Source organism: Rhinoraja longicauda, chromosome 24 (genome assembly GCF_053455715.1).
Source record: "Rhinoraja longicauda isolate Sanriku21f chromosome 24, sRhiLon1.1, whole genome shotgun sequence".
Taxonomy (NCBI): Eukaryota; Metazoa; Chordata; class Chondrichthyes; order Rajiformes; family Arhynchobatidae; genus Rhinoraja; species Rhinoraja longicauda.
In genome coordinates this window covers 16,939,850-16,953,592 of record NC_135976.1, presented here as the reverse complement: position 1 = coordinate 16,953,592, position 13,743 = coordinate 16,939,850, and the positions used below count along the sequence as shown (strand labels likewise).

Here is a 13,743-nt window from a genome sequence, read left to right as displayed (position 1 = left end):
TCCTGCCTTCTCCCCGTAACCTCTGACACCTGTACGAATCAAGAATCTATCTTTCTCTGCCTTAAATATATCCACTGACTTTGCCTCCACAGCCTTCTGTGGCAAAAAAATCCGCACTAAAGAAATTCCTCCTCATCTTTTTTGGAAATTCCTCCTCATCTTTTTAGGAAGAAGTCTAGTCCTAGACTTTCCCACTGGTGGAAACATCCTTTCCACGACCACCCTATCCAAGCCTTTCAATATTCTGTATGTTTTAATGAGGCGCCCCCTCATTCTTCTGAACTCCAGCGAGTACAGGCCCAGTACTGTCAAACACTCCCTGTGACTGTCAAATGTCTCTTATTTTTTAAGAATTCTGTCATAATTTCATAAAAGGAAAAAATAACTACTCGTGTATCAGTTAATATTAGAAGATGAAACATAGAAGGGTGGCACAGTGCCTAGCAGTAGTGTTGCTACCTTACTGAGCCAGAGAACCAAGTTTAATCCTGACTACGGGTGCTGTCTGTGTGGAGTTTGTACATTCCCCCTGTGACCGTGTGGGTTTTCTCTGGGTGCTCCGGTTTCCTCCTAGATTCCAAAGACGTACAGTTTTGTAGGCTAATTGACTTTGGTAAAATTGTAAATTGTCCCTTGTGTGTAGGATAGTGCTAGTGGGCAGGTGATCGCTGGTCAGCACGGACTCAGTGGGCCGAAGGACCTGTTTCCCAGCTGTGAGTCTAACATCCGTAGGAAAGTTCAGCATAGTAACAGACTCTTCAGCACACAATGCCCTTGCCGAACATGATGCCAAGATAAACTAATCTCCTCTGTCTGCTTATGATTCCTATCCCTCCCATCCCCTGCATATCCATGTGCCTATCTGAAAGCCTCCTAAATGCCATTATAGTATCTGCCTCCACCACCACCCCTGGCAGCAGATTCCAGGCACCCAGAACTCTCTGTGTAGAAAGCCTGTAAACATTGCCCCTCTCTCCTTAAAGTTATGCATTCTGGTCTTTGACAGAGAAGGCAATTGAGGCAGGTACTATAACACCATGTAAAAGATCTTGGGCACGTACTTGAATAGGAAAGGTTTAGAGTGATATGGGCCAAATGTGAGCAAATGGGACTAGTGTATGTGGACATCTTACTCAGCACACATGAGTTGGGCCGAAGGGCCTGTTTCCACTTTGCATGAGAACAGAAATAGTGGGTGTACACAGATGCATACCGGATGCCTGGCACAAGACTATAACGGTATTTAAAAGTCATTGGGACAGGGAAAGAGATAGGAGTTTCGAGGGATATGGGTCAAATGTGGGCAAATTAAACTAACTTAGATGGGACATTTTGGTCAGCATGAACTAGTTGGGGCAAAGGGCCTGTTTTTGTGGTATATGTCTCTATGACTCGGGGGGGGGGGGGGGGGGGGGGCACAGAGACACAGCAACAGATATCTGAGTTTGATCCTGGCTACGGGTGTTGTCTGCACGGAATTTGTACGTTCTCCCTGTGAGCCTGTGAGTTTCTGGCCACACTCCAAACACATGCAGGTTTGGCGGTTAATTGGCTTCGGTAATATTGTAAATTGTCCCTAGAGTGTAGGATAGTGGTAATGTACACTGTCGACTCAGTGGGCTGAAGGGCCAGTTTCCGCACTGTAACTCTAAAGTCTAAAAGACTCCGTCTTGCTTCACAACCTGGCGAAGTCAACATTGGAATGAATCACGCATCATGCACATCTAACAGACGTTAACTTTCATAGCTAAAGTGCACCCTGACTCATTAAGTGCCATGACGTCCTGGGAATTAGCAACTTTAAACACTTCATTAGGTCTAGTTATCGTACAAATCCAAAAGAAGTTCATTAGTCAAAGAAAGCGGAAACATTAATCATGCAAGACTGATTCAAATCCTAATCCTACATCCCTATTTATCCATAACCAGGATATTTTCTACTTCACCTTCTCCAGTTGTTGCCTGAACTATTTTGTAGATTACTGTTAAGGAAGGTCATTACATTTTATGTTGCATCATTTAAATTATGTAGGACAGATGGCATGTCAGTCCTCCAAGTTTTTAAATAAGCCTTTGAATTTATTTTGTGTGTGTCTGGCGTGTGAGTTTCATTGCATTAAGTATCTCCAAGATTAACCGAGAATAGGTGAAATATATCACTTTGAACCTATAGACCTTCCAGTATTTTCTAATAATCCTCCACAAAGACGATTAGACTGAGAATATTTCCTCTGTACAAAATGCCCCCGATATGCCAGAGATATTACACAATTGCCTTGTGGAAGCAACTGTGCTCACCTTTTATACTTTACAGATATGGCGCGGAAACAGGCCTTTTGGCCCAACAAGTCCTTGATGACCACGACCAGCCAGTACATTAGCATTACCCTGCACACTAGAGACAATTTACAATCTTTACCAAAGCCAATTAGCCTGCAACCCTGTACGTCTTTGGAGTGTGGGAGGAAACTGGAGCACCCAGAGAAAACCCACGCGGTCACAGGGAGAACGTACAAACTTCGTACAGACAGCACTCGTAGTCAGGATCGAACATGGTGCTGTGAGGCAGCAAGTCTACCGCTGGACCACCTTGCCACCCTCCATAGTTAACTGAGAATGGGATTTAATGCAAAGAAATGTGAGGTGTTGCATTTTGGGACGTCTAACATGGGCAGGACCTACACATTGAATAGTAGGGCTCTGGGTAGTGTTGTAGATGCAGGTGCATGGTTCCTTGAAGGTGGAGTTGCAGGTAGTTTGGGTGGTCAAAAGCGCTTTTGGTGCATTGGCCTTCCTCAGGCAGAGTATTGAGTATAGAAGTTGGGAGGTCGGTGTTGCAGTTGTATAAGACGTTGGTGAGGCCGCATTTAGAGTATTGTGTTCAGTTCTGGGCAATGTGTTTCAGAAAATATTTTGTCAAGCTGGAAAGGGTAAAGAGAAGATTTACGTGAATGTTGCCAAGCCTGGAGCTATAGGGAGAGGTTGAGTAGGCTGGAACTCTATTCCTTAGAGCGCAGGAGGATGTGGGGTGATCTTTTCGAGGTGTATAAGATCATGAGAGGAATGGATCCAGTAGATGCACAGTCTCTTGCCCAGAGTAGGTGAATCGAGGGCGAGAGGACATAGGTTTAAGGTGAAGGGGAAAAGATTTAATAGGAATCCGAGGGGTAACTTTTTCATACAAAGGGTGGTGGGGGTATGGATCAAGCTGCCAGAGGAGGTAGTTGAGGCAGGATCTATCCCAACATTTCAGAAACAGTTAGACAGGTACATGGATGGGACAGGTTTGGAGGGATATGGACCAAATGCGGGCAGGTGATAGTGTAGCTGGGACATGTTGGCAAGTTGGGTCAAAGGACCTGTTTCCACACTGTATGACTCAATGACTCTATGACACTAGAACAGTTTAAAAGGTGAAATATAATACTTCAAACCTATAAGTGATTGCAATGTTAAACAGACTTTCCAGTATTTTCTAATAATCCTCCACAAAGCTATTCCTGCTGAGAAGATTTCCTCCATACAAAATGCTCTCAATATGCTAGGGATTTTACACAGCAACTCTTGGAAGTGACTGTGCTCAGCCCCAGAAGATTGAAAATGAGACCACACATTTTCAAAGCAATTCCCACCACAGGACACCAATTTTGCTCTTGTGCCTGGCTCATAGCGTGATAAACATTCGGAGAGAGGTCAGGAAAATATTATTTTCTTTTAAGTGGATTCTACTCTGTACACTCTGGGAGCAAAGTGGAAGTCAAGAACAAAAAGGTCAGTACGATCATTGTCTCAGCAGAAGCTGGCTGATTTATTCCTTTGTTAAAAGAGCAGAAAACAAAAGTTATTCGTTATGGTGGTACATAAGCAAACATGTAGAAAATAGTGTCCCAGTAAAATATGTCTCCGGCGCAGATTTGAAGATTTATTTAAAGCTTAGCTGCTACTTAACACCCCTCATACAGCGCGCACTCGCACACCAGACACGCGTATACACACCAGACATTCACACACACAAACATGCACACTACACATACACGCACACCACACACACACACCACAAACACACACACTACACACACACATACCACACACATTCGCACCCCAGATACGCACACACCAGACACGCACACACACACACTCGCACACCACTCACACACACACACACCAGACACGCACACACACCAGACACACACACACACCAGACACACACACACACCAGACACACACACACATCAGACACGTACACACCAGACACAAACACACACACCACACACACCACACACACATCAGACATGCACACCACACACACACACCACAAACACACGCACACCACATACACACCAGACATGCACACCACACTCACACACCCATACACACACACACACCAGACACAGACACTAAACACACACCAGACTCCCAGACTCACACACCAGACACACACACACACACCAGACTCACACGCCAGACACACACACACACCAGACTCACACACCAGACACACACACACACCAGACTCACACAGACACACACACACACACACACACACACACACCAGACTCACATACCAGACACACACCAGACTCACACACCAGACATACACGCACACCAGACTCACACAGACACACACACACACACACCAGACTCACACACCAGACACACACACACGCCAGACTCGTACAGACACCGCACACGTCTTAACAATGTTGCAGAGAATAGCAAAGGCATTGGTATGAAGGTCACATGCCCAATGCCAGTATCCATTACTCAATTCTTATTTACTAATTAGATATCTAATTAGCTGCATTCAGTTTTGCAATTACCACACACAGTTGCTGGCTGACGCTTTTGCAAATACTAAGGGGAATAATTGAGGAGCTGCATTGTACGATGGCCCGTGGCCGGATACCCATTATGACATTACCCCGATGATACTTTAAGCTAGATGGTTAAGAGGTAAAATATACACAGGTGGTGAATCTGTGGAATTCATTGCCACAGACAGCTGTGGAGGCCAAGTCAATGGATATTTTTTAAGGTGGAGATTGATAGATTCTTCATTAGTATGGGTATCAGGAGTTATGGGGAGAAGGCAGGAGAATGGGGTCGAGAGGGGAATGATTGAATGGCGTAGATTTGATGGGCCGAATGAGCAAATTCTGCTCCAAAAACCTATGAACTTATATCCATTGCTGCTCTTACATTATTGCAATCTGTGATGCATTGAGAATTTTGATCTGATATCTATCCATAATATTTGTACATCAGAATGATAGGTGGCACAGTAGTGCAGCTGGTATAGTTGCTGCCCCAAAGCACCAGAGACCCGGGTTCGATCCTGACCTGGGCACTGTCTGCGTGCACTTTGTGCGTTCTCCCTGTGACCACGTGGCTTTCCTCCGCATGCTCCGGTTTCCGCCCACATCCCAAAGACGTGCAGGTTTGTTGGTTAATTGGCCCACTGTAAATTGCCCCTAGGGTTAGGGTTTTGAGAACATGGATGAGAAGGGGGAATAACATAGAACTAGTGTGAATGGGTGATCGATGGTCGGTGTGGACTCAGTGCGCCAAAGGGAAGTAACCAGGACACTTGGAGGAAACCCGCGCAGTCACAGGGAGAACGTGCAAACTCCACACAAACAGCACCAGAGGTCTGGATGGAACGCAGATCTCAGACGCTGTGTGGCAGCAGCTGTGCCACTGTGCCGCCCGGCATATACATCTGGGTGCTGCTGCGTGTGTACTTGATTGGGGTTTCAGCAACTTATGCTCTTTATCTCACTCCTCAAAGTGAAATGGACCACAGTACCTGATGCTATGGTACCATTAAGGAAAGTTTCAGTATTTAGAGATACAGCATGGAAACAGGCCCTTCGGCCCACCGAGTCCACACCGACCAGCGATCACTAGTTCTATCCTACACCCTAGGGACAATTCGTAGAAGTCACTTAACCTACACATTCCTGCACATCTTTGGAATGGTGGAGGAAACCGGAGCACCGGAGCAAACCCATGCGGTCACTGGGAGAAAGTACAAACTCTGTGCAGACAGCACCCGAGGACAAGATTAAACCTGGGGCTGTCAAGCGGCAACTCTACCACTGTGCCACTGTGCTGCCCCTGTTAACACAACTCAAGACAATCCCTGTACCTTGAGATTAGTGAACTTGCCTCCAACAGTTTAAAACTGATCCATACAGTAAAGTTTGTAAAGTGGTCCTACTCATTTTAACTTCCACTGCGAGTTTAATTTATTTTAGTTATGTGCTTGCATGTGTAGGAAGGAACTGCAGATGCTGCTTTACACCAAAGATAGACACATAAAGCTGGAGTAACTCAGCGAGTCAGACAGCATCACTGGAGAAAAGGAATAGGTGATGTTTCAGGTTGAAACCCTTTTTCAGACTGAGAGCCAGGTGAGAGTGAAATTGATGTCAGGGGAGTGGGCGTTACAGAGATAAAATGTAGTCTGAGACGGTAAGACTGGTAGGAGCACCAGGAAGGGGGAGGGGATGGAGAGTGAGGGGAAGTAAGGGTTACTTGAAGTTAGAGGTCAATATTCATACCGCTGGGGTGTAAGCAGCCCACAAAGGGTGGTGGGTGTATGGAACAAGCTGCCAGAGGATGTCGTTGAGGCTGGGATTATCCCATCGTTTAAGAAACATTTAGACAAATACATGGATAGGACAGGTTTGGAGGGATATGGACCAAGCGCAGGCAAGTGGAACCAGTGTAGCTGGGACATTGTTGGCCGGTGTCGGCAAACAGCCGAAGAGCCTGTTTCCACACTGTATCACTCTATGACTCTAAGCGAAATATGAGGCGCTGTTCCTTCAATTTGCACCAGGCCTCACTCTGATAATGGAGGAGGCCCAGGACAGAAAGGTCAGTGTGGGAATGGGAGGGAGAGAATGGGAGGTGTTGCTAAACACTTTAACCCCCTCCCAAAATGGTTGCTAAACACTTTAGCTCCCCCCTCCCATTCCCACACTGACCTTTCTGTCCTGGGCCTCCTCCATCGTCAGAGTGAGGCTCAACGCAAATTGGAGGAACAGCACCTCATTATAAAATAATGAGAAGCATAGTTTGGGTAGACAGTCAGAACCGTTCCCCTTGGTTGGAAATATCAAATAGCAGAGGGCATAGCTTTAAGGTGAGAGGGGCAAAGTTTAAAGGAGATGTGTGGGACAACATTTTTATTTACACAGAGGGTGATGAGTGCCTGGACTGCATTACATAAAAACAGGAGTGGGCGTTTGGCCCTTCGGGCCAGCACCACCATTCAACATGATCGTGGCTGATCATCCAAAACCCCATTCCTGCTTTTTCCCCATATCCCTTGATTCCGTTACCAGAGGTGGTGGGGGAGGCAGATACGATAGTGACATTTAAGAGACTTTGAGATGGATATGCAGAGAATGCCTCCCACACTCCAAAGACGTACAGGTATGTAGGTTAATTGGCTGGGTAAATGTAAAAATTGTCCCTAATGGGTGTAGGATAGTGTTAATGTACGGGGATCACTGGGCGGCACGGACTTGGAGGGCCGAAAAGGCCTGTTTCCGGCTGTAGATATATGATATGATATGATATGATATGATAATGGAGTGATATGGATAATGTGCAGGCAGATAAGAGCTGGCCTTGACATGATATCCAGCACGGACATAGTGGGCTGAAGGGCCTGCTCCTCTGCTATCTATCCTCATACTTGTGGAATAATATAAGACAAGTGGAGCAAATACTTGTGGATGTTGGTCTCGGTTTCATCCGCTAACTGCTGGTAACTCCGTCACCAAGCTAAGGAAGGTCTGTGTTATAATTTTGCTTTTAATTTTCTGTCGTTTTAAACGCGGCGATGTACAATAAAGGAGTTCCCACCTGCTGACGATGCTATAAGCAGAACCCACAAAGGCATAAAAGATTTCAGAATTAAGACACCTTCAAAAATGTTTCAAGCTATAATTATATTTATCCAGCAAGCTAATGTGCCATTTGCAAAGGCCTTAAAATAGCACTAGTCGGCAAGGAACTAGTCACAGATGCATGGTGCCTATCTCTAATCCAGATTATCATCAATTCAAGTTGTCATTCCATGCCACTTGGATCCACTTATCCTAGTTATCTAACAATTTGAGCAATTGTGAACGGTGATTATCTGTGGAGAATTACGTGGACATGTTCTGCCGTTTGAGATGGAGGGGAGCATACAGGGAAGTGACAATATCCCGTTTCTGTGAGGACAAAGTTATAACTCATTGTGAGGTAACTTTTACTACAGCTTCTCCTGACTCCCCTCTTCCCTTCCCCCCCTCCCCTCCCAACATGCACCCTGCATTCCTTCCAATTCACAACTTGTCTCTCCCCAAGCTTCGTAATTTTCAACTTAGTTCGGTTTTAGTTTAGAGATACAGCGCGGAAACAGGCCCTTCGGCCCACCGAGCCCACACCGACCAATGATCCCCATAAACTAGCACTATCCTACACACAAGGGACAATTTACAAATCTTTACAGAGGCCAATTAACCTACAAACCTGTACGTCTTTAGGACGTGGGAGGACACCAGAGCACTCGGAGAAAACCCGCGCGGTCGCTGGGAGAACGCACAGACTCTGTACAGACAGCATCCGTAGTCAAGATCGAATCCGGGTCCATAGCATTGCAAGGCAGCAACTCTACCGCTGCACCACTGTGCCTGCACACCTGACTTTTCATCCCCGGCCTTTGTTCAACAATCTGCCTATCAAAAAAAAAAAACATGCCTGTGTTCACCTATTACCTGCCATGCTCTGGCCTGGCCCATCTCTCTTCCAGCTTTCATTCCTGAAGAAGTGTCCTAACCCGAAACATCGCCTATCCATGTTCTCCAGAGATACTGCCTGACCCGCTGAGTTACTCCAGCACTTTGCGGCTCCCTTTGATTTTAATTGAAGTTGTATTATAAGAAGGCAAAGGAAAGAAAAGCTTTTTATTTCAATTACTGTGCCTTGGTTTAATGTTCTAATTAACTATAAATGTGTTATATGTTTATTAACTTTATTAAAATGTTAGAAAACGAACAGAATGAATGATGTACTTCAACTTTAATGGTTCTTTCTATATTTCTAAATATCGAGTTTAAAATTAATTGCTGGCAAAACTTTGCACTCAGTTTGAACAGTCTGAAGAAGGGTCTCGACCCGAAATATGACGCAATCCCGAAGAAGGGTCTCGACCCAAAACGTCACCCAAGTCTGAAGAAGTGTCCCACATTCCTTCTCTCCAGAGGTGCTGCCTGCCCCGCTGAGTTACTCGAGCATTTTGTGTCTATCTTCTGTGTAAACCAGCATCTGTAGTTCCTTCCTACACAAAATAGTTCATAGTTCCCTGAAAGTGGCATCACAGGTAGATAGGGTGGTAAAGAATGTTTTTGGTACATTGGCCTTCATCAGTCAATGTATCGCGTGTAGATGTTGGGTCGTTATGTTACAGTTGTACAAGGAGTTGCTGCGGCCACATTTGGAGTATTGTGTTCAGTTTTGGTCACCCTCCCAGAGGACAGATGTTAATGAGCTGGAAAGGTTGCACAGAAGACTTACGATGATGTAGCCAGGGATCGAGGGCCTGGACTGTGGGGAGAGGTTGGGTTGGGCAGGCTAGGACTTTACACCTTGGAGCGCAGGAGGAAGAGGGGTGATCCGAGAGATGTATAAGATCATGAGGATTAGATAGGGTGAATGCACAGAGTCTTTTACCCAGGGTAGAGGAATCAAGAGCTGGAGTAACTCAACAGACCAGGCAGCATCTCTGGAGAAAAAAGATGGGGGACATTTCTGCTTGGGACCCTTCTTCAGTAAGATTTATTAGGAACCTGAAGAGCAACCTTTTCACTGTGAGGAGAGCAGGCATATGGAATGAGCTGCCAGAGGAGGTAGTTGAGGCAGTTGGTCTTGACATCATGTTCAGCACGGACATGGTGGGCAGAAGGGCCTGTTCCTGTGCTGCAGTGTTCCATGTTCTAAGCTGTTACTTGTGGATATGCAGGGAGTTGAGGGATATGGATCAGGTGCAGGCAGATGAGATTAGTTTAACTTGGCATCATGCTCTGTACAGAAGTGCCTGTTGCTCTGCTGTACTGTTCTATGTTCTAAAAGTAGATGTTAGAAGCAGACATGTTGCATAGAATATACAACAGTACATAACAGGAACAGGCCCTTCGGTCCACAATGTCTGTGCCGAACATGATGCCAAGTGAAACTATTCTCCTCTGCCTGCACGTGATCCATATAGAAAGTAGGTGCAGGAGTAGGCCATTTGGCCCTCCGAGCCAGCACCGCCATTCAATATGATCATGGCTGATCAACCAGAATCAGTGCCCTGTTCCTGCTTTTTCCTTATATCCCTTGATTCCATTAGCTCTAAGAGCTCTATCTAACTCCCTCTTGAATACACCCAGTGAATTGGCTTCCACTGCCTTCTGGGCAGTGAATTCCACAGATTCACAACTACCTGGGTGAAAAAGTTTTTCCTCATCTTCGTCCTAAATGGCCTACCCCTTATTCTTAAACTGTGACCCCTGGTTCTGGACTCCCCCAACATCGGGAACATTTTTCCTGCATCTAGCCTGTCCAATCCCTTAAGAATTCTATACGTTTCCATAAGATCCCCTCTCATCCTTCTAAATTCCAGTGAATATAAGCCTCGTCGATCCATTCTTTCATCATATTGTCAGTCCCGCCATCCTGGGAATTAACCTGGTGAACCTATGCTGCACACCCTCAATAGCAAGAATGGCCTTCCTCAAATTAGGAGACCAAAACTGCACACAATACTGCAGGTGCGGTCTCACCAGAGCCCTGTACAACTGCAGTAGGACTTCCTAGCTCCTACACTAAAAATATCCCTCCATTCCCTGCATATCCAGTCATGGTTCAATTCTGCTTCTTTGTATGTTTGGAGACTTGGTGCATCTTACAAGGAATTTCTGCTTTGATTGGCAAAAAGGACAATCCATTTATGTTTCCTTGCTGTAGCCTGAACTTAAAATCGTATTGACACATGGAACTGCAGATGCTGGTTTGCAACAAAAAAAGACACAGAGTGCTGGAGTAACTCAGCGGGTTAGACGGCATCTCTGGTGAACATGGGTAGATGATGTTTCGGGTCATGATCTGAAGAAGCATTCTGACCCAAAACGTCGTTTATTTCTTTATTTTATTTTTTTTCATATTTCAGATACAGCGCGGAAACAGGCCTTTTCGGCCCACCAAGTCCGCACCGCCCAGTGATCCCCACACACTAACACTATCCTACACACACTAGGGACAATTTTTACATATACCCAGTCAATTAACCTACATACCTGTACATCTTTGGAGTATCCATGTTGTCCAGAGATGCTGCCTAGCCCATTGAGTTACACTAGCACTTTGCATCATTTTTGTAAACCAGCATCAGCAGTTCCTTGTATTTGACTTTTTGTATTAGCGGTATGTGATGTGCAGCGCACTTATCCCACAACATTGATGAGAAATTGATTGCTGTTGAGATACAGCTGTGGTGATGTATTAGTTTAGTTTAGTTTAAATACAGCATGGAAACAGGCCCTCATGCCCACCGAGTCCACTCTGACATCAGTGACCTGTTAACACTTGTTCACACTAGTTCCATGTTATCCCACTTTCTCATCACCTCCCTGCATACTCGGGTCAATTTACAGAGGGCCAATTAACCAACAAACATGCTGACTTTAGAATGCAGGAGAAACAGGAGCACCCGGGGGAAACCCACACAGTCACAGAGGCAACGTGCAAACTCCACACAGACAGCACCTGAGGTCAGGATTGAATTTGAGTCTCTGGCGCCGTGAGGCAGCAATTCTACCAGCTGCACCACTGTGCCACCCTCTGCCTGTGAAACTGTTTAGAACAAGGAATCTCCCAATGAGACAAGGAAAAGGCAAAATTATTTCTCTCTGTACGTTACTAGATATTGGGAAAGATTTAATAGGAACATGAGGGGCAACTTTTTTCACACAGACGGTGGTGGGTATATGGAACGAGCTGCCGGAGAAGGTAACAGAGGCAGATACTACAACAGCATTTAAATGACATTGCTTCAACACAAAATACTGGAGTAACTCAACGGGTCAGGCAGCATCTCTGGAGAAAAATGATGGGTGACGTTTTGGGTCAGAACCCTTCTTCAGACTGGGCATTAAAGAGGAATTTCTTTATTCAGAAGGTGGTGAATTTGTGGAATTCATTGCTGTGGTGGCCAAGTCAATGCATATTTCTAAGGTGGAGATTGACAGATTCTTGATTAGTAAGGGTCTCAGGGGTTATGTGGAGAAGGCAGGAGAATTGGTTTGAGAGGGAAAGATAGGTCAGCCATGATTGAATGGTGGAGTAGTCTTGATGTGCCAAATGGCTTAATTCTGCTCCTAGAACTTATGAACATGGATAAGAACGGATTTGAGCGATCTGGGCCAAACGCTGGCAGATGCAACCAGCTTTGAAGGGGGCATCTTGGTTGGCATGGACGAGTTCTAGGTTATCCCACTTTCTCATCTTTGTAAAAGCTATGTTCTTGCGTGCCTTTTTCTCACAAGCCATCTCTCCTTGGTTCGCAGGTTTCCTGACACATGCATCGGGCGAGAGAGAACCCTTACCAAGGCAGCTTATCCTGTGTGTGCCACTGACCTCAACGAAATGATTTAGCTGCTGTGAGTCTCCACCTGTCGTCTGTCACTCGTAACTCCAAAGCTACACTGTGGGATCCATGTCTTCTCCAGCGTGGTGCTGATCCACCATATCCAGCTGTTGGATACACAAGCCCAGGAGATGCAGAAGACCAGTCCACAAAGGAACCCGTGACATCTCCTCCCTTCATGGACCTGGTGCTGTCGAATGACTACTCCTTTCTGGTGAAAATTGCCTCGAGGCCGGCCCGGTTATTTTCACTCGCCCTTCCCCTTCGTAAACACGGAACTTTTTACAAGTCGAGAAGAGAAGGGAGGGACAAATAAAAGGACAATAGATCATCACGATGGGAATCCATCTGCCTTTCTTTTCAAGGCTTCAAACTAAAGACCAAAGATCTGTGCGGCAGATGGAGTTTTTCAACAGCCTTTACATAATTTAGAAGTGCTTTCAGTTTTCTGTAAAAGATCCTGCAGCAGATTTCGAGAGGAGCTTTTCAACTTAAGGTTAACAAATTACCTGAGACAATTTTCTCGCTGGAAAAGTTGAATCCGAGATTTTCAATGGCTGAATTATTCCGAAATAACTAAATAGCACATGAATATGAACAACGAGGGCAGAATTACATTGGCATACGAAGACCTCTAAACCTTCTGAGGCAAATGCTCATGCATTTTTTTTGTAACATCCTGCAGTATTCTTGTTTTCGTGCTGTATCAAGGCACGTCACACGATTGTAGAGCACCAGGCAAGCTCTCGATGCTTATTCAGGCTTGTGATCCATCGTGGAATTCAGATAATCCGAGCCTATTTCAAAAACAGCATTTTTTTTTCTTCCCCCCCCCCTCCCCCCCCACCCCCCCCCCCCCTCTCCCCCCCCCCCCCCCCCACTCCATCCTCTCCAATGTGGCATTCAGAACAAGTTTATCATTCGGTGTGTTTCGAGAAGAAGAAAAATCCTGATTTGTAAGGCCTCCGACAGATTTTGTATGTTGTACCTTTGTAGGGAGCCTATTTACTTGTGTCTGTGCTCATCATATCAGGCCTACAAAACCACGGCGTGAA

General features: G+C 45.6%; 1 protein-coding gene across 1 annotated transcript in view; it reads left to right on the top strand.

Moving 5' to 3' along the window:
- LOC144605281 (chemokine-like protein TAFA-3) overlaps window positions 1-13,492 on the top strand; it is a 184,619-nt gene extending 171,127 nt beyond the window's left edge. Inside the window, exon 4 of the mRNA XM_078420381.1 lies at window positions 12,609-13,492. Within this exon, the coding sequence (XP_078276507.1) occupies window positions 12,609-12,617 (9 nt within the window). The 3' untranslated portion in view covers window positions 12,618-13,492. The remainder of the gene's footprint in view (window positions 1-12,608) is intronic.
- Window positions 13,493-13,743: the final 251 nt, after the last annotated feature.